Below are 25,408 nucleotides of genomic sequence, written 5' to 3' on the forward strand. Positions count from 1 at the left end.
ACGCACACACACGCGCACACACACACACACACACACACACACACACACACACACACACACACACACACACACGCTGACTAACCCACTCCCAGCACTCCCTCCCTGCCACTCTGACACATATGAATCTTATTGGAAGATGAAGGCTCAGTAAAGCAGCTTGGAGAGCAGACATTCCTCACCAAGATGAGTGTACCTGATGGCTTAGCCATGACAAGCTGTGCACAGGGAGTCTAGTGGATATGCAACCATGAGTGATGCAGGCAACGGCTAATCATGGCTTTGAGATAAGAAAATAAAACGCTGTAGGCTGCGGGTGACACAGGATAATGTTTTCAGTCAGCCATGGAATTATTTGATGTGAGCTAACTACACCCCAGCCTACACCGCTGCACACCAACAAGTATCTACACAAACGCATAATTATTCATAGTATGTGCATTGCTGCTGCATGGAGGCACTCATCTAAGTGCAAATCACCCTGCACACATTCCCATACAATGACATTTTCAAATTCAAAAATATCTCAGGTCTCAGGTCTACATCTCAGATTGATATACTGGGGCAAAATATACAGGTTCATGATTTTAACAACTAATTCTTAAAAGCAGGAAGCTGGAAGGAGGATGAGAAAAAAAAAGACACCTTTAGTTACATTATTTGGCATCTGCTTATGGTGAGACATTACATAGAAATGATTGTTTATCATATTTTTAATTGGCCAAGCAGAATATCATCACCCATTTGAGCAAGCAAAAGTGTGCCTGGGCGTCCACACTCTCACACTGCATCAACAGGTGCAACCAAGTGCGCTCATACTTCCTGCTCCCTCTCCCATATCCTGCAGTCACAGTAGCACCATATGTGCATCCACCTTAACCTTAACATAAACCTTTTCCTCATAACCAGTGAGTCAAATCTGAAGGACATGTTATCTCATGACATCATGCACTGACCTGAAACTGTCAAGGGTAGTTTGGGTTCCAAAGGAACCTGTTTGCTTGTCACTATGTGGTTGAACGGTTAAAATATGAACCTTTGCGCAACTTCCTCAGGCCACCATCACTAAATATTGTTATCACCATCACCATTGCCTTGTCTGGAGGGATTTTCATTCCCAGCATAAAATTTAGCAACATGGTTTGAAGGATTGTGGTCCACCAGTCCCACAGTCCAACATCAGCATCTCGGTGCACATATCTTCATATATCATACTGAATATGGCAACCACCAACAATGCTGAGGGTACTGCACTTCTGTTGAATGAATACAGGATCAATGAGTGACAAGAGGATTAAATGAAGGAAAGGAATAGCTGGTGTGATAGGAGCTAAATGAGATTTTGCTAATTACAAGGATGCACTTAATAAATGTGTCTTGGGTCTCTGGTCATAAATACTGAGACAGCGGGACGTGGATTTAGTGATGCTGGCAGGATGCCTGATAGAAGGCAGGGTGCCGTGAAGGAGCGAGCTCTGACCACTGCTTTTTTCTTTCCATTATGGGAGATGACAAAGAGGGCACTAAGTGGAGGAATAGGTTTAGAAGGATTGAGTAAGGCAGTTATACATTGTGAAGGACGATTTTAGACAATCATCTAGACAGCATACAAAGACTCTGCAATATACTTATTTTGTTGTTTTCAGTATTTGGGATAGTAAATATTGAGGGTAATAAAGATAGACTGTTGAATTAGGACAGGTTATATGACTGGAAAATGTGTCTTTTGTCTGCAATTTGGCTGAACTCAGAATAAACCCACCTCACTGTGACACATAAAATAATGTTTATCTAATTAAAATCAGGAACCCTGATACTCATTCAATATATACTAAAGTAAGACACAGCCCTTTATTGTGGCCTTGTTCTAATGCCATACACCGACAATGCTATTTATCTTCATTGACTGAGCTAATAGTTTTAACTGAGTTTATGCAGTGGGCTTCATCATAATCCAGACTTTTGCCTCTACATTATGTCTGTTTTAGCCTCTAATACTATATTACTATAATCAATGTTTCTTGGATACGGGAGGATTTTCATTGTCAGACACAGATAGCAGGGAAATTCCATGACCACATGGTCCTATAGTCTAAAATTATATTCAGAGAAAAAAGAAATAGACTTGAGCAATTGCTTGACAGAACATTATTATCCAGAACTGCTACACTGGAATTAAACCTGATAGATAAAAGGGTTTTTAGGAAAGGCTCTACTGCTTCTGACCTCACCGCTCTTATGTTTAATGGTGGCATCAGTCCAGGAAATTCTGTTGGTGCTCTTTAGTCCATGTGTTCTATGCAATGAGATGATTAAACCATCTAAGTCTGAATCTATAGACATAAGTGAAAAGAAATAAAGGGAATGCACAATCAAACGCATGAGGATCTCTGGATGTTACTGACAGGAAACCTCGCAGGAAACCAGGCAACCATTCTCTCATGTTTCATTAGCTTTTCACCATTTTTGCATCAAACAATTAATTGCCCAATTGATAATGAAAATAATCATTAGTCACAGCCCTAGTCTTTTCTCATGTAGTGTACCTCATTTGGATATGTTAGCTTAAGCCCACAGATATGAAAAAGTGCTTTCAGCAATTACAGATGGAAAATGTTGCATATACACAGTTAGACCTTTACTGGCATTTCATAAGTTAGGGCATTACAAACACAGAAATTCTTGGCAGCAGTACAATAGAGACATTTAGTTGTCATATTTTCATATTTACTCATTGTATTAGTGAACACAGCCCCCAAGGATACCATAATTAGCCTCTTCTTTCAGATTCATTAGCCCTACCTGACTGGCGGTCTTTCAAAAGCTCTTTTGTATCAACCTATTAGAGGTCAAAGGGTCTGAATCCAGTGTTGCTAGAGGGCCTTGTTATTTGGTCTACATCAATGGAAACACAGTGGCCTTGCCCAGGGGTTGCAACCTAAGAAGGCTTAAGTTGTGAAAGTGAGATTTGTGTATTCTTAAGCCTGTAGGTCTTTTAACAAGATATGTCATATTTTAGGCCGACATATAGAATTGCAGTTCTTGGTATGCACTGCAAGGCATTGAGTAACAATTGAAGAAAGTAGGATAATGTTTAGTGAAATTATTTAACATATACTCCAGGTTTAAATGATATATTGGAACAGTATTGTAAGAATACCTGTTCACAAATCTTATTTTTTGAGGTTGGTGGGCTTTTTCTGTGAGATGAATTTAAACATGTCTGGCATTCACATCTCAGTTAAGTGTGGCAGCCACCTGGTTCTGGTTGGCCAATCACAGCTGTTTATCTAATATGCAGTGCGTTTGATACTATGAGTGTACAGAGGAGCACAATCTTATTGGCCTTTTTCAACCAACACGATGTAGAACTGTTTCTATTGAATCCGCTTTGAACAGTGTATTTTTCTCTAAAAGAAGAACAAACAACTGCACAGCTTGTTGCTAAGATTTACCAACTAAGCTACATCACGCATTTCGTTGCTCTGATTGGTTGTAGGTCCATCCAATTGCATCCAGTGGTATTTTGGTCTGTGCCTGTTGATAAAACCCTTTAGAAATGAAAAGAAAAATTAAAGTTCATTAAGACGTTCCAGACTACCAGACCAGCTCTTGTACTCTTGTAGGAGATTTGAATAAAGTAAAGTTGAGCTTAATTCTCCTATGAACTCTTAGAGACAGTGACAAATGGTTTGTTTTTAAATTTCTCCTGGAATAGACCAAATATGACCCCAAAATTAGCTTATTAAATGCAAAAATGCTCTTGATAGAAAAGGTTTTTTCCTGCCGAGGGGTGTTGCGTCTATATGGAGTCACGCTGATAGCTGACCTACAGTTCCAACCTCCTTACTCACACTTAGCTCGGGCCATCTGCTACATACGCACACACGTACAACCATGTTTATATCCAAGTCCTTAAAGTAAGAACTTTTTTAAAAGTGCAAAAATAAAATGGAATGGTAAGCATTCCCCTCTGGGTAACAATAATTGAGGTAGAACTGTCACACCTATGGCCCAAGAGCTACAAACAGCCACTAAAGGATCACAGCCCACATCTCTAGGCACTTGTCAGATGTAAGTAATGGGTTTTGTAATATGTGATTAACCCAAGGTTCAAGAATGTATTCAGATTTAATCATGGCTCATTCTGCGGTGCATGAAAGAGTGCAGTGAGCTTCAATTCCACCTCAAAAGGCAGAATTACAGAAATCATTCTTCCATGCCGGGGCTGAGGATACAGTTTGTGTTACTGTGCAGAAGTCATTCGAGCAGGAAGGACTTTAACTACAACAAATGAGAAAAATGAGACATGGGAGTCATTCTGTTGGCCGTACAGTGCTTTTGCTTTGATGGAAGCAAAAATGGGTGACTCGGTTTGCGTAACTCAACGCAGGGAAAATGCAGTGCGTCTGGGCAGGTGTTTGTATTTTCAAAGCACAGATTTCTGTGTTTTCTGTAAGGCTGAGGACAGCAAAATCCCCCTCAAACTACATGTATAAGACTGGTCACACAAACACACAATGTACTAGTGTGAGTAGTGTGCTCAAAGAGATGAGAGGTCAGTGTGGTGTAACTCTGGCATTCAGTTGCACATAGGCGTTTGATCATAAATGCCAGACCTAATGAGGTCTGAGAGGGCGATCTGATAATAACCTGAGGTACACCATTTAGCCAGGGAATTATGAGTTCAAACATGCAACAAAGGAATTGCAACAAATGAATTAACTAAAGCAATCAATTGGTGCTATAATTCATAGGGGGAAAAAAATCTATATCGACACAATTTGCATGGTATTTGCAAATACAAGCATGGCTCAAAGCTCTCATACAGCCCTTTTTCAGTTCAACAGGCATATCGTAAATATCCAATAGACATTTTTCACAGCAGCCATTTTGACATAATGATTAAACACAGATGTTACCAATGATACTAATTAAGGTTTCGTTCCATTTAGTGTAGCAGAGCCTATCCAGTCAGCCAATAAGAACAATAGAAACACCCTGACTCTGTTTGACCTGAGTAGAAGAGAACCTTAATTAGTATTACTGGTAAAACTTGGGTTACCAGGTTATGCTGGTTATGCTGCGAAAAAGGTCTTTTCTAGTATAAAAACTGAGGAACTGGTCAATCAGTCAATCAGACTTTATTTGTATAGCACTTTTCATACGCACACAACATTATAAATGGATGAAAAGATAATTATTGGACAGTTTTTGACATCATATAAAGCTTTGTTCTGGCTGTGGCTGGGATAAATACTCACTTCCCAACATTTTAATAATCAAATGGCTTTTATTTAATCTTAATTATATAAGATAGTATTTTCTAGAGCACATAAGAGATTCTTCCTTAGTGCTGCGGATAGAAATGGAGATGTGTAATTTCTCAGGAGCAATGTAATTAAACTGTTTTTTAAAGAGATGCTAAATAATGAAAAGTCTTCTCATCCAATTCATTCACGACCATGTTCATTTCCTGATGAAGTCCTGATCATTCAGCTGCGTAAACAACAATGTAACCTGTGCAAAAAGAAATAATTTCTACATAAGGAAATATGAAATGGTGTGTCTCTCTTCTCTCTTAGCTGAGCCTGCATCCACAAAGGAGAACAACTGTCTGAATGCTGCCAAGGCCTGTAACTTAAATGACACATGTAAGAAATACCGCTCAGCTTACATCAGCCCCTGTACTAGCAGGGTGTCCGCTTCGGAGGTCTGCAACAAGCGCAAATGCCACAAGGCGCTACGTCAGTTCTTTGACAAGGTAATTAAGCATGTTCATTTTGAGTGGTATTTGTAGCTTTTAGTTGTGTGTGTCTGATTTTATAGTCGCTCAAACCAACATCCAAACCAGGTGTCAAATGGAAAGGAAAAATGCTATTTTCAGTGCAAATTTCAAATTAAGCTGAATCTAGAGATGTAACTGTTCAATCAATTGATTAGTTGTCAGCTATTCAATTAAACTCAATTAAATTAACTATTTTGACAATCAATCAATGTTGAAATCTCAAATGTGTAAAGTGTGATGTGTGGGTCATCATTCATCAATGAACATTTTTCACAGGTGTATAACATTTTATGGACCAAACAAATAATCGATTTTGTAGCCCTATTTGAATCCAACCCTGTATTAAAGTCCCAGTTACCTATCATAACATTTCACTCCACTAAAAGCTACTACTGATGTTTTGGAGGGAGTTACAGTGAATCTGAAGACTCCATGTTAACATTTTGTCAATATTTTACCACAAGGTATATTTATAAACTGGGTATGGTAAGTCAACTGCTCTAGTACAGGTGGGAGCTGCACTGTAAGTTGAAGATGTTTTTCTTTTAGATGGCAAGTTAGAGGAGAGTTTTGCAGATATCAAAAGATACCTGGGAGGAAGTGAAAAATGTTTTGCCCCCCGGCCTTTAACACCGCTTGCGTCAACAGGTGTTGTCTTTTTTTTCTTTCCAAAATAAAGGTTCCAACTAAATACAGCTATGGGATGCTGTTTTGCTCCTGTCCAGCGGGAGATCATATGGCATGTGCAGAACGCCGACGACAAACCATTGTACCCGTCTGCTCCTATGAGGATAAAGACAAACCTAACTGTCTGTCTCTTCAAAACACATGCAAGACCAACTACATCTGCAGGTAGGAAGGCACAGACAGAGTTTGCTTTTACTGTAGAAAAACACATCTGTCTTCAGTTGTTAAAGATGCATGTGAAACAATAACATAGTGTGTACTGTAGGTTCTAGTACGCTGTATCGGTTGTAAAAAATAAACTAAAGCAGTTTTTCCAATTACACTTCTTAATTCTATATATTCCCACAAGAGTTGGTTGCAAATAATGGGAAACACTGTTTTTTTATGCTAGTTAATATGTGGCTTTAAATGATTAAACTAGTGCTTGTAATTGTATTGTTTGATATCTAATAACAGCATCAGGAAATTAGCATCCATAATTTGTATCTCTATTGTTTTTAGGTCAAGGCTAGCAGACTTTATCAGCAACTGTCAGCCTGAAGCTCGCTCCATATCTGGCTGTCTGAGGGAGAACTATGCTGACTGTCTGCTGTCTTACTCTGGTCTTATTGGTAGGTTATTCTCTAAAGCATTTTTTAAATTGGCTTTAGAATTTGCCAGATTAATTATATAACTAGACTTATAACTGTGATATTAATAATATTTCTTATGATTCGCTTTGTGCCGTTGTTGCTCAACAATCTATCTCAACAAATCTATTCAGATTAACTTGCAGCCAGGAAAGTAAATAAGAAAATGTCCCAATAGAAGAAGCTCACAAGAAATTAATTTAATCAAATTCATGGCAGTTTTTCAAATTATAAACATTATTTGTCAATGACTCTTTTAGCAGTCAAACTTTTTTGTATTGTTTTCTAATCTTGATTTCTCTTCTGTTTTGCTTTATTAGTAGTGTGAAGATTTTGTCAGCTTGATTAGAAGTGACGTATCAAGCGTTTATCAGATTTAGTTTTTCCTAAGCCAAAAGATAACAGAGGCGTGTGGAGAAGTTGGGGTTGGATAATTTGCTGGTCCATACAGCTACACTTGTTAAAGAATGAATACACTTCTCTACAAATCATGTCAGTTTTTTTATTTTTTTTTATTAGTGTCTAAACTATAAAAAAAAAACAACTCATGAATCTGAAAATATAAAACTTAAACCATAAACACACAATTGTCACATAACAACACAGTTTACACATACTATGGTATTAATAGTATGTATAAGGAAAAAGTATAAGGAAACAGGTCCACTAGCAGCCAGACAGCTGAGATCACTGTCAATTCCAAATCTGTAGGGTTTACATTACGGTTGAGCAATCATTTCTATTTTCATATCGTCCAATCGCGGTTACTCGAGATTGCAATAGGCGATCCGATCGCCAGGGGAGCGGCAGGTGTAGAAAAAGGTGGGGGGCAGTTACGTCACAGCATGCCAGTGTGAAATGCCAGCACGGACAACTTCAATCTTACACTGCTGACTGCTGACTAGTTTAGACCCATCTCCACTCTTTTAGCAGGTTGGAGGTGGAGGAGGTGCATGACACTTGCATGATACGACCAAGGTGAGAAGCGACACGTTGCTTAGCCCGACGCATAGAGCAGGTTAGGACATCCTCACTGGGAAAAACAAACTTATGTTCACTCATTTGCATTGCTTCCAGACTGATGACTCATGGGCAGCCCTATTGCACACATTTAAATAAATCTATTTAATAGCAATGTCTCCAACAATTGTGTGTCTGTGCTGGGTGCCACTACATCACAACATAATGTGTGTGTTTATTGTCATTATCCTATGTTTAATATCACAATCCAAATTATCTGCATAATGTAAACTACTCTTATGGAGCACAGAGCAAAGTTTTAGAGAGCAGGCATATAGAGAACAGAGATGTGTGGTGTCAAATCCATGGAAAAGAGACGCAAACTAGTTTGTAATTAAGGATTTAAAATTCACTCGTCAGTTGTGCTGATTAACAGGGCTCAGCAGGCGGGCATACTGCTCCACCAGAAACATTACTAAATGCACATCAGGGCGCCGATTCTGGAGATTATTTTTATATCATCTTAGTGCTGATAGTAAGTTTAGTTAAAATTGCCTTAAGATTTTCACAAGAAAAACCAATCGTCAATCATCCTTCAAATCACTGATATATGATCCTATCGTCAGTTGGCATAATCCCTACCCTAGGGGACATGACAGTTCATACATCATAGCACTGTGCAGAAATGGTACTTGTTTCCGTTTGTTCAGTCTTTCTTTCATCAGTGGGCTTCATTATGTAGAAAGGAAAAATGATGTCCCACTGAGTTTTAGTAATGAGATTTGAACGCAGGGCAACAGTGACCAATTGCAAACTCAACAGGCAGACATTTTAATCTACACCATTCATATTCTACTTCACACAGGTTACACCCTCTAATGGGGCCCCCCTGGCTTAACCACTCATCTCTGTCTATGCACACAGAAATTTGCATGTACTTGCACAGCTAATAAGTATGAGCCTACTCAACCCCATGCTCCCTCTCAAAAAGGGACCAGTTTTATTCAGTTACATCAAGTTGACAAAATAGCCAAAAGTGGTTCCATTTGAGTTTCTGCCCATGAAGTAGAGTGTGCCCCAACTTGGTCACGACTGTTGGCTCAAAATGAGTGGTAAGAAACAGCAGCCCTGAAAACACTTTTCACAATACTCCCCAGAGCTGCAATTTGCCAACTTTCTTGACATCAGCAATCCTTTGAATAATGTGCATGTTGTTGAATAGCCAAGACCACTGGGCGAGCCACATAATCTCTGGTCTAATAATCGAGATTCAGCAGGTTATAATGCAATGGAATTCAATGCAAGTTCTGTAGAATTTGCTCACTCTCATTGGCTGACCTAAACATACACATTTCAGTGTGAAGAGCCTCAAAACTGACTGACTAAACGAAAAAGGGGTCTAACTACGATAATGGGACTACATTTACAATGACTGACAGTAGCTTTCTTCTTTATGCTGCAGGTACAGTGATGACACCCAATTATGAGCGATCACTTGGCATCAGCCTGTCGCCATGGTGTGACTGCAGCAGCAGCGGGAACAGCAAGGCAGACTGTGATAGATTTGCTGAGTTTTTCACCAACAATCGATGCCTACGTGAGTTCACATACTTAGCCATCCTGCAGAAATAAATTTCCCTTCCAACCTTGCACTGTTCTTTACTGCATTAGGTCAGATTGACTAATTGTATTGTCTGTACTTGGGAGATAATGACTTGAAACAGGAATAGTATGGGTTGGGATATAATGTGTTTGACATCATCTCTCTGTAATACAATTTCTGTTACTTTGACTGTTATAAGAAATAATCTTTTTTCAGCAGTTTTTTTCACTTTCATGTTAATATCAGTGGCATTTCCACATTAAAAATCAAAATAGAGCAATTTTAATTGAATTGCTTTGACAATAACTTACGCAGAGTCGGTATCTACTCCGATTAAGTCTAAATACAAAAGAGTTTTTGCCCACATTCTAGTCTGCTTATGAAAAGGTATCTTAGCTTAAATGTCAAATTAATGATGAGAAAATTACATTACATAACATTTTTTAGAAGTTTTCTTATTTCAGACAGCTCTTAAGTTAATTTACGTAGTGGTTTGTGAATCATAGCTATTACCGGCAGACACTGCTTTTAAAAAGCCTCTTGAGAAAGGTCAAGTCATTTTGTCTCCTACCCAATTATCTAAAGTATCAATTATAAGCAGCATTTAGTTGGACATTAAATGTTTTGGGCCATGTCACTTGCATATTTATTTCTGATGCAAGACCATAAGACATCTGCTAACTTGTTAGATGTGCAGACTTAGTTTTTTTTAAACAGGGCTCGGGGAGGATTCTGATGGATAATACAAATGCAACAAAGTTATGACATTTGATGCATATTTTCTCATAGATGTGCACAGTATTTTCTAACTTTGTACAACTCTTTCCTGCTACATTTCATTTAAGTAGATACTGTTTAGAGAAACATTGATTCTGTACGTACAGGATCAAGAATGACACCAGTTCATACACTATATTCTTGCAGGTAATGCCATCCAGGCCTTTGGCAATGGTACTGATGTTGGAGTTTGGCAACCCCAACCTCCAATTAAGCCTACTGTACTAGAGCCTAGCATTACTCGAAGGGGTAAAGACCGAACCAGTAACGCACTGGATGCACTGACGGACATGAGCAAACTGGACCTTGATGGCGACTCACTATATCACATCTGTGGGACCTTACAGGTAGAGTGTGTCTGTGTTTGGATAGAGGCTGTATCTGTTTTTCACATACAGCACTGATGTTATATTTCTAAATAAAAATTGCAATGCATAAAAAATAAATTAAAGCAGGAGAGGTGGAGATGAAATTACTGCGTCATTTTTGATAATATTAAAAAGTCATCAACTTAATGCGAGAGCAGGGTTGAAAAAACTAATTTATCCAGTTGCATTTTTCTGATTTATTGAATGTACTTTTAATTTGCTATGGCTCAAAATACCTCAAGAAAAATCACAAACTAATCTAAAGAAACAAGCAGCATTCTGGTGGCACCACAATATAGTCCGCTCAGCAGTACGTTTTATTTGACTGTATAGTTTATAAATGCATACAGACAATATAGACTTTTAAGTTATAAATCTCCAAATAATGGAGTTACCTAATTTAATTCTGACTCAGACTAATGACTGTCAGCCAGCTTATACCTTCACTGATCTCATTAACAAAGAAACTTTATTGGTTCTCTATTGGAATCCCTTGCTGAAACAAAAAAGGTACCACTGCTCTGCAAGGTAATTAGTTTTAATTTTCAGAAAAACTACTTATCTCAGTGCAGCTGTCTGTTTGCTGTTAGTGGCTTTGCCTCTCGTCTATACAAGAAAAAAAAAAGAAAAATAACACCAAACGTTTTTTATGGGAAAATAAAAGGACAAACATGAAATCCTCTCACGTAATAACAAATGCTTTGATGAATTTCCAGGCTTTTTGTCCTTGTACATTGTGAAGGCATCAGAACAGAAAAAGTAAACTGAAAGAAAATTCCTGAATCCAAATTGAGACTAAACATCAGGTTATATGTCTATTCAGAGCCTCTGTCTGAGTGTCAGACGTCTGGCTCTGTCACCTTGATGGATCAGGGATGGTTTTATGATGGCATGCAGAATCCCCCCTCCTGGGCAGAAAGATGAGACGTCAGTGTGGAGTCAGAGTTTCCAAAGCTGTCATGTCAAAGCTAATTGGTTGCCACAGTAACATCAGAAATGGCCCACAGGGGTAGTGTGTCTGTGAGTGTGTGTGTGTGCACAGGGACACAGTGTCATTGTAAGGATGTACCACATTTTTTCCCCCCCAGACTGAGGTTTATGTTTACTAAAATCCCTGCTAGCTTTGTAACAACTATATATATGCTCATGGTTAAATAATAAAAATGTCAATGTTGATTAGTGGCATGAGACACAGATCAACGTCTTTCTACCTCATGCACTTGTACTGAACATTGTTGTTGAATGTAAATCAGTAATTCAACATAGCTGCATTCAAGTATAATTACTAGTAAACTTAGCAGTTCTGACAGTACCCTCAACAGAAAATTCAAGCTTGACAAAGTAGAGACCATAAAGTTCATTTTTAACCAAATCTCACCACAAGGTCCATTCAGTAGCTATACTGGAGCTTCTGGAGCTTTATGCCCCTCAACAGATAGCCTGCACAGTTGTCATGCAATCTCCAAATTTGCTACTAAAGACACCATTCTTTCAACTACTGTTTCCCAGGTCAATTCCTTAGCATCCATATGCTGATGAAGACTGTGTGACATTGTGTATTATGAAAAGCTCCAAAATGGCGAACTACTAAACTGACCTTGTGGTGACATTATGTAATTTACAAAAGGTGGTTGTAGTTTTTCACATTTCTTCTTAAATCTAACTAACCTAATCCAACGTGTGCGAGCAGAAAAATCTCAGAGACCTTGTGTGACTTTAAAAAGTGCAATCTGAAATGTTCGTAGCAGTCACAGACTGATGCAAATGGATATTTGTTTTGAAATATCAAATGCAATTGTAGAAAACCAAATCAATGTGCTGGCTTTGACATTTAACATCAGAAATTGTATGTTTTGTTTAAATGTGCTTATATGTACTCCAGCTCTCCTCTGGAACATTTTGGCTTCAGCAACCAGACCTTTGCTATTCTTCTAAGACAAATACTATAGGGCTATATTTTTATATGAGATGATATCACATACTTTAAAGGGAGACAATCTATCATATTGGCTTTTAATAGCGATAATATGATTTATCACTAGCAAAAACATCCTCCAAGAGGAAAGACCTCCTATAGAGCAATTAATCATTCTTCTCCAGAATCCAAGTTCATAGAATTCTTTCTACTTAAGAACCAACGCGTGTGAGTGTGAGTGTAAGTGTTTATGATGTTCCCAAACCACTATAGAGCCACTTTATCATTTTCTGTACTCCATCTCTGTATCTGTGAGTGTGTATTTATTTGTTTGTTTGCTTGTGTGCGTGTGCGTGTGTGTGTGTGTGTGTGTGTGTGTGTGTGTGTGTGTGTGCATATTTGTGTGTGGGTATATTTATGTGTGGCTGAAAAGGTTTGGAGCAGTCTGAGAAAAGTTTTAATGTATTAAACTGTCATAACCTTGAGCTGGCACAAACAGGCACACACAGACAAACACAAACACTTGAATCACACACATCTTGCTCAAGGAGGATAATTATACAAAGAGGTCCATGAAGGTCTAAACTATGGGAATTTGTGGGCACTAAAAGTATTATCATAAATCTTATTGTGTGTTGTGCTGTACAGTTGTGGCAGTGGGAGTTTGGTTTGATGCAGTAATGATTTAACTTGACCTTGTTTTACTATTAAACTATGCCTTTAGCCACAATTCAACTTTAAGGCCAAGACATTTTCTTTATTTGACTACACTGAGACTGGTTGAATGTCAAAGAAGCAGTCTGCTAAAGTTTTGCATCAGCCAGTCTGATCTTGAAAGACAGGCAAACACAATTAAAAAAACAAATCAAAGTTAATGCTGGTTTACTTCCTTATTTTCTTCCTTCCAGGCCCAAAAACTGGTGTCAAATCAAACAGTGGATACTTCTCAATGTCTGGTAAGAATTGTTTTATTCTCTGCATTCCACTCAAGGTTACTATTAGAGCAATGACAATAGTGGTTTTGTGAGGCTGATAAAGATATTATATACAACATAATATCAAATATGTTTCTATGGATCCCTTAAATTTTTTAAAAAACACAAAATTTAAAGAGTTAAACATTACCGTTGAAAAATAAACTTGTAAAGGCTCTCTGGTCATGGCTCACTCTTAAAGTCTGTAACAGCTTTATGGCAACACTGCAAACATACAGTATCTTTATAGTATTTCTGTACTGGAATATCAAATACAAATACAGCAGCAGCAATCTGTGTATCACTAGTTGACGTTCCATTCAAATATAGCTCACATTTTAACCACATTTCCAGAAAATAGCCAAAAGAAAATGCAAATGAATGCATATTTCCAAGTGGAGCTAATTCTCCAGTCAGGTGCCATTAAACCAGTGCAGATGAAGAGGGCACAACAAGGTGATTAAAAGCACCAGTCAAACCTGAACTGGTGGAAAACAATGTCGAAAAACACAATGACAATATGGCATTTATGTTTGTTTCATGTATTTATTTCAAGAGCGTTGCAGTGTCCTTATCGGTCCACACATGTGATGCTTTCATCTGCCACTATTGTTAGTCTCTTTAGTGGAGTGGAAGCTTCAGTGGACGTTTAATGTACATGCACTTTATCACATTTTGTTTTTAAATCACTATAGAAACTCTTCTACCTCAGCCATGTGTAAAAACATACGCACAAACTGAAAATGCACATAGAAAATGGTAGCTAGAAATGCACTAACAAATGCAGTATGTTGTAATATTATTGACCCTGCCATTGTACAGGGCTCTAGTTACTTGTTCTATAATCCAATGTGGCTGCAATGTAAATAAAGAAGAATATTTCTGGCCTGATTTTCAAGGCCATCTATATAGAAATCTTGTAGTTATACAAGCTACACATAGTGTGATCTTTTACATGTAAGATTCATGGTGACTTTCTACACAATGTAACTAACAATGTGGTCTTTTCCCCTGAAGCATCAACTGGAGGAGTCCAGTGGCTCAAATGCCATTGCTAGAAGCTCAGCAGCTGAACTCACCGGCTTACACTCCTCCAGTATGCTCCTCGCACTTGCCTTTGCTTTGACACCAATACTATCACCGGTTTCAAGCTTTTGTAGGATCTGAGGATGATGGATCAACACTCTCATCTCAACTCGTTTTAATTTGGACATTTGCCAAAGTGTGACACCTGTTTTTTTTTTTTTTTTTTAAATGGAAATGAGCAACACAGCACAGTAACAGCACTGAAATCATAGACAACAGTGGATTATATCTGATGTTGACTGTTGCTGTGTTGAAAACAGACCTGCTGGAGCTGTTACTGAGATATCAACTTGTTTGCCTCGTGGGGGCAATTTGGTGACTTCGATAATCAGATTCACACTTAGAAACACTCGTGTTTTGGAGTCGACCCTGTGATCTGATAAACATGAATAAATTCACCTCTCTGAATGTGTGAAATCGGTGCACATTTGACTGAATGAACTGCCAATGTGGTGAACAGCGTTTTGAGGATGAAGATCATTCTCTGTATAACTGTGCTTTGATTTGTCCTGCCAATAAACTAAGGAATACTAAGTGTTGATCTAAAAGTGTTGATCTACAATATGTGACAATGAACAACTAACACATTTCATAGACACACTGTATGGAATATGATTCATAAAACATTTCAAAGCCCATAACATTTTTTGTCAGAGTATCCTCAAAGGACAGACACAGCCAGAAAAAAGTAACAATTATCTCTTGTTCGGTACAAGTTGTAGATCAGTTTTGTAGATTTATTTGATTGCTATGGTGGTTTATGGGTTTAACACATCACCTCTAAAAGAACATTTTGTACATACGATACATAAAGTGTACACTCTATTACAGTATGCTGCCGTTAGCTTGTAACATATTGTGTGTAATGTTTTTGAGAGTCTGTTAGTATCTGGAGACTGAGGCCTCTCAGCTTTCTCCAGTGTAATTATGATTTATAAAATGTGACGGGGTATGGTTCTTTACTCATGTGGTTACAGGTCTGACTTTATTGTGTGATTATATGTTGATGGCAAAGTGCATAATGTTATCTTAAACAGTATTTTTCTTGAGGAATATCAAACTATCTGTAACAGCAACAAGAACATAAAGCATTTACAGTCTTCATTGGCTAAAACGAAGCAATGTTATTCTTTTCTTTTCCTATCGAAAGTAAATATGTTTTCAAGCTCGATCCAGATTCTTCAGACTGCCCCTATTTGATTTCATTTTTCACACAACATTTTGTCTTGGTAGAGAGCAAAAGGAAAGGAGGTTTGATAAATAAAGAATGTGTACATACCCACAAGCAGAGCAAATGCCAAAAGACAAAAGCCAGTCGACATTAAATGCCAGCAATTACTGCGGATGCAAATGGTGGAAAGATGAAAACACTTACATTGTTATATACTTAATGACACCGTCATTATCAAAGATATTAAAAGAATGTACAACATAATGGCAATTATGAACACTGAGAACTTGTTTTTAAACATCTTTGCCATTAAAAAATATGTGTCTGTTGAAATAACTTCCCTGTATGATCTAATATAGCCTGTTATGATGCACTAGATTGTGTATCACATTTTTTTCCTTCTTTTTTTTTTTAAAAGGTCAAAAAGGTTTGGGTTTATCTAATTTTTCCTTCAGATATTAAGCTGAATACATATCTTACAGCAGCCCACCTTTATGTACACAAATTTTGGTTATCTGTTCAGTGTTTGCCAAACAGCTGAAATAAAAATGGTGAACAGTGACTCATGCTGGTTTCATACAATCATCAGCAAACGATACACCCTGTTTTTGGCTCATATCGTTACAGTTTCCCCTCAATGTTAGTGCATCTGTTCTTTTAATAAGTAGGAGTGACTCCTGTAAAGCAGGATTATAAGATAGCACCTGGCAGACAGACCGCTATTGTCAGTCAGATCACATCAGTCCCGGTGCGGAGTGACACGGACAAGGACGCAGCCTATAGAGGACAGACTGCTCAGTGGACAGGAGGGAGACACGTCTCGCCAAGAATATGGCCCACCTGTTTTGGCACAGTGATGGAATACTTGACCAAGAGAGAGAGCCTAAGATTTATTGGACTTGTCACAGAAGTGAAAGGGCCAAAATACCCTCCTCATGTTATGCATGAGATGGAAATGACAACTGTCCACTCAACTGATATAGAAGTATAGTGATTGGACAGATTCTTACATTTTACTTGTGCACTTTAAAAGGGAATTGTTCATTATTCAGGGAAATATACGGAAATGTGTACTTTCTTGCAAAGAGTTAAGATTGATACCATTCTATTTGTCTATTATATATACAAAAAAAGCTACTGCCAACTGACTGTAAGATCAGCTTAGCACAAAGACTGGAAACAGGGAAACAACTACAAATTAGGATTTGTTGTTTTACTCTGTTTCTTGGAGACACCATGGAGACAAATAGGAAGTTTAAGGCCTCATTACGGAGCTTCAGAGATGCTGGTAGTACGCAACATATGATCAGATATTCTACGGGACAATTTCATTATTGCTTATGAAGATATACAGTTTATTGCTATTGTTTTATTGTCATGGTCTTGTTTTACTCTCAACAAATGTAATCAAAAGACCAAAACTAACAATGAATTGATCCTAGTAGAAGCCAAAGCTTGATGTAGCATATTTGTCTTTGCCACAGACCTTTAATGAAATGAAAACCACTAGGGCTCTTCTCATCGAGTTTGGTCGACTATTAGAGGTCATCCCTGATTAGCTATCTCTTGAAGTTTTAAAAAGTTTTTTTAACATACTAGATTTATTTTGTCTGTCCAACATCCCTTGTTTCAGTTTCTAGAAAAATGGATATTGAGCATTATGTTAAGAGCAACCTCTTCTCCCGTACTATTACATTCAGAGATGTGAATGACATTACAATTTGACTGGTGAATTTTTAGAATGCAATACACTTGTAGTGGCCTCGAGACAAGAGCAGTTGTCATTAAACCTATGATAAATATCACTGCTCTCCAGGTTTACTCTTACATTGCCATAAAGCCCTTAGGACTGGGAGATAGTGTTTTAAGACCCCCCCTCCCACAACTATAAACTAACTGCAGGTCTACTCAATCCAAATGTTCACCCTTGGCATAGATTAAAAAAGGATACTGATAAAACAGTTCAATCATAGCAGCGCAGCCTGGTAGGGATCACATCTAATTACTGCAACTTTGACCTCACCAGCAACATTGTTTCAGCACCACAAAACTACTCTGTGCTTTTCACCTTTTCCATTAACCAGGAGAACAGCAGCAATTTCGCTTTATTACTTTCTCTTTTTTTTTTCTTTTTTTGTTCTGACCAAATGTCAAGGTGTGCCTGACTTTTCACAGTAAACACTCCGTGGCATCAGTTATTTTGAGATGCTTCCCCTCACATCTTTTCCAGGGCAGTGCAGGAGCAAAGATAAGAGATAATAATGCTATTCGTTGATTGAACAGTGAAGCCGAAGCCGTAAGCTTTATTTGACTGAAAAAGATGTAAGGGGCTGAAAAACCTTTTATATTCCTAGATGGATTAAGAAAATAGACTAGAGTAAATATGACAGAGCTGGAGGTGACCTTTTAATGTACATGCTGGACAGAGACACATTAACCTCTGCTGACCTTGATGGGATTTGATTCCTTATGTCTGAACTGAACGTGAACTGAAATGGCCACTAAACTATAGACTGGAGACTTTCCATTATTGATTAATCTGTCTGGGTTTTTTTTTTTCAATGTTTTACTCTTTAAAAAAATCAAATGTCTTGATTTGTCCAAACAAGAGTCTAAAACTCTAAAAACCTGTGTACAGTTATGTAAAACAGAGCAAATCCTCACACCGTAGAAGCTGCATTCAGAAAATTGTTCATATTTCCCCTTAATAGATGACTTTTAAAAAACAATTAACCAGCTATCAAAACTGATAAACCTACATGAGCAGCTGGAATGGCAAAGGGATTTCAGTTTCAGTAGAAATCAGTGATTTTTGGCATTATGTAAGATCAATGTAACCCATTGAGACCACCTGGACACATAGTACCAGTCAACTGGGCCCACTCATTTTCTATTAATCCTATAATTTCCTTCATTTGTTAGCTTACCCACTAGATGACAGTTCAGTTAAAAATGCTCAGACATGTCAATATACCCTGTAATCGTAAATATCTAATGTGGAAATCAAATTGACAGCCTCAATGCTGAGAGTTGCCTATTGTTCCACTTTCCATTGTGCTTCTAAACTTTTTTAAAATAAAAAATGAAGCCCTTACTGAAGACCCTCGGTCGTTCTCGTGAGTAATTCAAAGTACAAAACTGTGAACCGTCGTGCCACTCAGCCAGTAGTTCAGCACCACGGAGAGTGCCACTTCCACAGAGGGCAACCTGGGGTGAAACTGGAGAATATGACACCAGCTGCTCTCAATCAAAGTAATCATTCTCCCACATGACAAATTGCCCCAGCTTCCCTTTAAATTACTGATGGCCATTCATTTTCCATGAGAGATTGGGGAGTCTGCAGTCTCTACTTCAAGCAAGTAGCTAACCTCCTATCTGATCCAAGCCGTTGCCTTTCTGATGTAGTCACAGTTTTGGTTGCTTTTGAGCTTCTACCCACTTCCTCAAGGATGTACTAATCAGATTTCTTACTGCAGGAATCCCTTACTGCTACTGTAAATGTGCTCCATCAAGCTTAACAATATATTTTATTTTGAAGGCATTGTTGCTTAAAGCAGTTCCATCTGAGACCTTGACACAGTGGCTACGTCCTTCATGGAAAGGGCAGGACACCCAGCTGGTGGCTAATCGTTGCACAAACACGATACCTTAAATGACTCTAGTTGAGTAAACCATGTGTTTTCAGGCTATTTGATATCAGCGAGCAGACAACTCACATAGAACAGATTTATTATGTCAAAACAAAATGTGTAGGGAGTTGATATTTGGCAACTAGGCTCTGACCATGTCACTTCCCACAAACATGCACTCAGCTCAGCACAACAGAAACAGGGGAGTGGCCATAGTCATAGGGCAAATTAGATACAGGGTAGGCCACTAGGACAATGTGACTGTTCTCATGGGCTGAGCAAATCAGGCAACAAGCATAATATAGGCTACAATTTAGTGAACAGGGGTGGATCAATCTAAATCCAGTAATCCATCTATGCAGCTGCAAGCTTAAAAAAAAAAAAAAGCAACATAATGAGCTTTAACATATTCAATAAAATTATTGTTTGGAGCAGTCTCTCCTGAAAAGTTAGCATTGACAAGCACACAGATGACCATCAGTACACTGATAACGCTTAAGGTTGGCAATAAGAGCAGCCGAGTGTAGCAGCAATGTGATCCATTGAACAGGAGCTCAGCACTTTAGATCTAATCATGATATGAAAAACAGTAAAGCAGACACACATTGATTTAAGTTAATGCTTCGCAGATATTAAGTGTCTAGAGAAAACTGTGAAGATAACAACGTCTCTTATGTGACAATAGCCCATGTTAAGCCAGTACTGCAGAGAAATAGTTTATGCGGGCTGTGTTGAAGACAACAAAACAACACTGCACCCCTGAAGCCAATAAACAATACAACCCTCTCTACAAAAAACAACAGGAACAGCAAGAGGGAAATACGCTGCAATTCACTCATGATACTTAAATATGAGTACTCATATTTCACTATTATGTAAATCCACATGCCATAATGCACCTGCCAAACAGCCAGAGATGGATGAGCTCAGTAGTGCACATACTGTAAGGTAGGCAGCAGAATAAAGAGGGGGGGGAATAGCAACCTGCAGATGCCAAGACACCTGAGAAAAACATGGCATAACTTTCTGTTCCCAAGCACACAAACTGAACAGATGCAGACATCCACTCACTCACTCACTCACTCACAACAAGTCTTACCTCGCTGAAAAGAAGTCTTCCACAGCAGCTTTCAGCCTTAACAGCAAGTACCTGGATAAGAGCTGACAGGGAGTGCAACAAAAACACAATTACTCCTCCGTAAGGCTGTCCTCAAGCCACAGTAGGAGTTGTTGTTGTCTAGCAGCATTTACTACAAAGTTAGACAAGTGTGTAAAGGAGGGAGCTATCTTAATGTCAACAAACAAAAAGAGTGGGCAGTTTAAACGGCCGCCATGTTTCTGCGACTGTGTTATTTGCTTCTTAAGTAAATAAAAAAAGAAAAAGCCAGCAGGTTGGGGATAAAATATCTACCTTCGGCAGAGGAAATGTGGAGCTTTTTCCTCACAGCTTGGTAAGATATCTCTCCCAGTTGGCGAACAGTAAGAACCACACAGGTGTTCGCTACCTGGAGCCAAAATGGCCGCTGCATTTGGGCAGAAGTTCACTGACAATTAGGTCAAATACTAACACAGTGAATGGCGCTATTTAAAAAATAAACTACACAGTCACCATAGTTTCTATATATCTAGTTTATCTTGCTAACGAATACATATATAACAGGATAAAAAAAAGACTAATTTTGCCTATATTTCCATTTATTTGGTGTGAACGATATTCCCCGTTCCTCCCATTCTGCAGACATGACGTGAACGCATCATTAATAGCTGGACTTAACGTTTTGAACAGTATGAGGCCACACACAACATATAAACAAACACTATCTTCTACAGGGGTGTTATTAAAACAATTTAACAGTAGCCTAAATGAAAATTAAAAAAAAAAAAAAAGATAACAAACCTTGCTTTTACATCTTCCACTTCACCAAAAGCAAGAATTACTAAATCATAGTAGGGTCATCAACATCTTAGATCTTTGTTAGTTCATTTATTTTCCCCGTTCTATGTAAAGCACCCTGATATTAATGTCTCCTGAAGTTAAGGCCTGCACAGTATGATTTACAGTGCGCACCGGCATCCAAATTCTTCTAGCAGGGAAAAAATAGCCAACACAATTACATTGGATGGTTTTTGTAGATTTGTCTTCTGACACACCCCCATGAATTATATTGCTCAAAGTGACAGATTAATCACCATCTCTTGGAGATGAACCAAGAAAAACAGGAATACAAATCCATACTCTTCCATCATAAGTGCATTAGGGTAGACTTATTTTCTCAAGGACCCATGTCCACCCATCCACATGCAATCGTGAACTCTGATTGTTGTTTGTGGAACCTACCAAACCACAGACTTGGGTCATGTATGACAATCAAACTGCAGACTTTGTTTTATGTAGTGCCATCTGGTGGTTGAATTAAGTGCATTGGGACAACTTACGCACAAGACAAGGTCAAGGTCTCCCCTACTTTATCCAATTAGTCTGGGGAACGTTTTGTAATGTTATCAGGGCAGCAACAAAGACAACTGAATTATAGGTCATATTTATAAGAAGGAGGTAAAACACACTGACACTGATACATAGTGATTTGACTGCATAGATGATAGCATTTTAGCTGATTTTCTTAAAATAGTCATGTATAGCAGCGGTTCTCAACCGACATCCACAGAAAAATCGGGAGCTATATCCTGAAAACATTGGTACGAATGTGTTATTGTGACAAAGACTGCGGTTATGTCACTATGACCAATGGTTAAAAAAATTAAACTGTAAAGAATTCAGTATTTACAGTATTTATACCAAGATCTCAATTTCCTTTCTTCACAATTACACACTGTACACATAATTTCCTATTCCCCTTCCAGTTCTGCACTCGGGGCCAAACATTGCTGTCGACGTCATGGCATCCCACTCCAGCATGCAGGCAGCCGACACCAGGCATGACACACAATACAGTTCCATATTTGTAAAAAGCCAGACAATACGACCATCAGGGCTGGACCAGACTAGACTTCGGTTTGCCAGCAGTGACTCAGGTTCATCACAGCAGTCACTCTAAATATTTTCAGCACATCCCTCTCCAGTACTTAGCGATGACCTCTGTTCACTTAACCGTCATTTTGAAAAACAACAACCAGTCACACCTTGGAACAGCCGGCAGCACTGTTTGGTCAGAAGCCCCTCATATTTTAGTGCCTTCCTGGATCTTTTTCAGACACAGGGCCAATTAGCGGGCCCTGGTGTTCACATGTGACTATTAGCAGTTAACCGTGTTATCATATTCACAAGTACCTGCTCAATAAGCGTGCGTATATGAATCTTAAAGCAAAAACATTATCAGTGTCTACAATATACAAATTTAGACGGTGTGCTGCACCGGATGGCTGACCTCAGTTCTTCATCAGTGCTGAAAACTGTTGCGATGAACATTTTGTTTGAAGCTGAGCGTGCAGAGAAACATCATGCTGATTCGCACTTTGGGTTTACTGACACACAATCTGAAATGGGACAACAGTAATTGAAAAGGACCAGAAATAGCATGTTTGTCATGTGGAAACTTCTAAAACATCTGTGCCAGTCTCTGCTCACATTCATGAATCAATAATAAGCGTTCACAAATTCTCTTTTACACTTTCTCATCTCCCCGCTTTTTGAGTTTCAGGTTCTCTGAGCTCCACGACGGTATGTGCCATATCCAAAAACACATATTCAGCCTTCTCCAGCGATCCAATTGATTATCTTTTGCTATTTGCCCGGCATCTGGGAGCCCTGGTGGTCATAATGGTATGCAGCCCCATATGCAACAAACTGCGATACACTGAGTGTTCTGATACCTTTCTATCAGAAACAGCATTCACTTTTTCAGCAGTTTGAGCCACAGTAACTTGTCTGCTGGACACGTGCATCAATGAGCCCCAGATTAGATTGCTTGCTCTGGCAGCCAGTGTCCCTCACATACTTAAAAAGTATATCAGTTTTGCAAGAAGCCTTAGTCGTGTTCTTTTGTTTTCCGTCTACATTAATTTATAGCTTGGGATTCATGTCTCTATCCTTCATTTTTTTCTGTGCCATTTATATTCTACAGTGTTTCATTTATTCACCATTCATTAGTGATTATGTGACTATATTAGCGACTGCACCGATGGCAAAAATTGCACTAATGTGCCTGTTTTGAAGACAATTCATCGTGTCTATTGTCAACATCACTAAAACAGCGGGTGGGGGTAAGGGCTCAGTTGTATAGCACTTTACAAATGTTCAACTGGCAGCCACAAGTGTTGCAAAATTGCAAGGCACAATGGAGCCTTAAGACCTCCTGTCACCTCCCTTTAACATGCTACAAGTGCCACACAGGGCATGGTAGATTCTCTGTTATAGGACAAACCAGGACAAACCAGGACAAACTGAGAGTTCAGGCCATGCTGGGTACTGAAGAGAGTTTAAAGTAAAGCATTTAAAAAATATATTTAATTTTTTTTTTTGGGGGGGGGGCTTTATTTAGAGAGAAGGGATGACATACAGCAAAGGGTTGTCTGCAGTACGGCCTTAGTACATGGAGTGCTCGCTCTACCAGGTGAGTGACCACTATACCGTATGAAATCCCAGTGAAATTACTGGTCTGAAACAGAAATTGTGTAAAATCTTCATAAAGGACATGTATACATTTGCACTAAATGGGTTTATCTGGCCAGGTTTCTTGCCATCAACAGCAGTATAATGAACTCACATGGAGTTGGAGCTCCTAAAGCTCCTGCAGCTAATAAGTATACTGTTGAGTATAAAAGAGGATTAACCAGAGTAGCACTTTGGCAGGCTGCATCCCCTTTCTTTACATCCTTGTTCAAATGCACAACACTGATGATGAGGAGGGAGCACAAGCACTTTGAAAGGTGTCGGCCACATTGAAGGACAAACCTCTTAATATCAGGCTGATCTTTAAAAGAAGCTAATGCCACACTTTTATTTTTCGCTTAGCTTGAGCTGCACCTTGCAGGTGAAATGTTGAAAATGTGGCATTTGTTTTGAATGTTTTCTGAAATTTCGTATATTTTAGTTTAACCTCTTGGTTTCAGCTGTTTTACAGGATCATCTGGTTTTATGTTTTGTAATTTGTTGGATTTAAGCTTTGCATTTGGGTTTTTCCTATTACCAGGACTGTTACAATGCAGATTAGATGACGAACTGTTTAGAAAGAGGGTTCATTTATGTCTACAATGTAATGTTGGAGAAAATGTGTATGCAAATATTAAACATAAAGTATATTAAACATTAAATCCAAAAGTTAATAATCCCAAATAGAACTTGAGAAAATGCTTTAATATGTGTAATGAGTGTATTTTAATTCAGTTTTTGACAGAGTCAATTATGTCAAAGAATATGTTTTTGGTGCGTCCCTTTAAACAAACAAAAAAAAAAACTTATGAAAGTATAACCCCAGAACTTATTACACTACATACATTCAAACACATTTAAAAAGATTACAGTTACTTATGAAGTATTTATGTAGAAAATATATTTTTTGTAACTTTCACTATGATGCTTGTGTATCTGTCTTAAAAAACACACAGGCACAAAATACACCAAGATTCAGGTCTGGGTTTTGTTTTTTTCTCTCAGACACTTTCAGAGGGAATAATTATCTTTAACTGAGGCAATCAACCAGTGTTGAACAGTGGGCACCAGAACGCAATCACAAATTGTAGGTTTAAGCTTTAGAGACAAAAGCACCACACTGGCAGACTCAGAGAGAGTCAAGAAATATACTGTAAAAATTCCATACCTGTATTATAAGTATTCCATGTGAAAAGACTCAAGTGCACAAAAGAC

The 25,408-nt window shown here is 38.4% G+C and overlaps 1 protein-coding gene across 1 annotated transcript in view; it reads left to right on the forward strand.

Annotated features, from left to right (window-relative positions):
* gfra1b (gdnf family receptor alpha 1b) overlaps nt 1-16,517 on the forward strand; it is a 265,359-nt gene extending 248,842 nt beyond the window's left edge. The window contains exons 5-11 of the mRNA XM_051418154.1: nt 5,583-5,761; nt 6,465-6,637; nt 6,974-7,083; nt 9,524-9,658; nt 10,589-10,788; nt 13,633-13,680; nt 14,716-16,517. Coding sequence (XP_051274114.1) covers nt 5,583-5,761; nt 6,465-6,637; nt 6,974-7,083; nt 9,524-9,658; nt 10,589-10,788; nt 13,633-13,680; nt 14,716-14,865 — 995 coding nt within the window. The 3' untranslated portion in view covers nt 14,866-16,517. The remainder of the gene's footprint in view (nt 1-5,582; nt 5,762-6,464; nt 6,638-6,973; nt 7,084-9,523; nt 9,659-10,588; nt 10,789-13,632; nt 13,681-14,715) is intronic.
* Nucleotides 16,518-25,408: the final 8,891 nt, after the last annotated feature.

The sequence above is a fragment of the Dicentrarchus labrax genome, unplaced genomic scaffold, assembly GCF_905237075.1.
Source record: "Dicentrarchus labrax unplaced genomic scaffold, dlabrax2021, whole genome shotgun sequence".
In the NCBI taxonomy this organism is placed as follows: Eukaryota; Metazoa; Chordata; class Actinopteri; family Moronidae; genus Dicentrarchus; species Dicentrarchus labrax.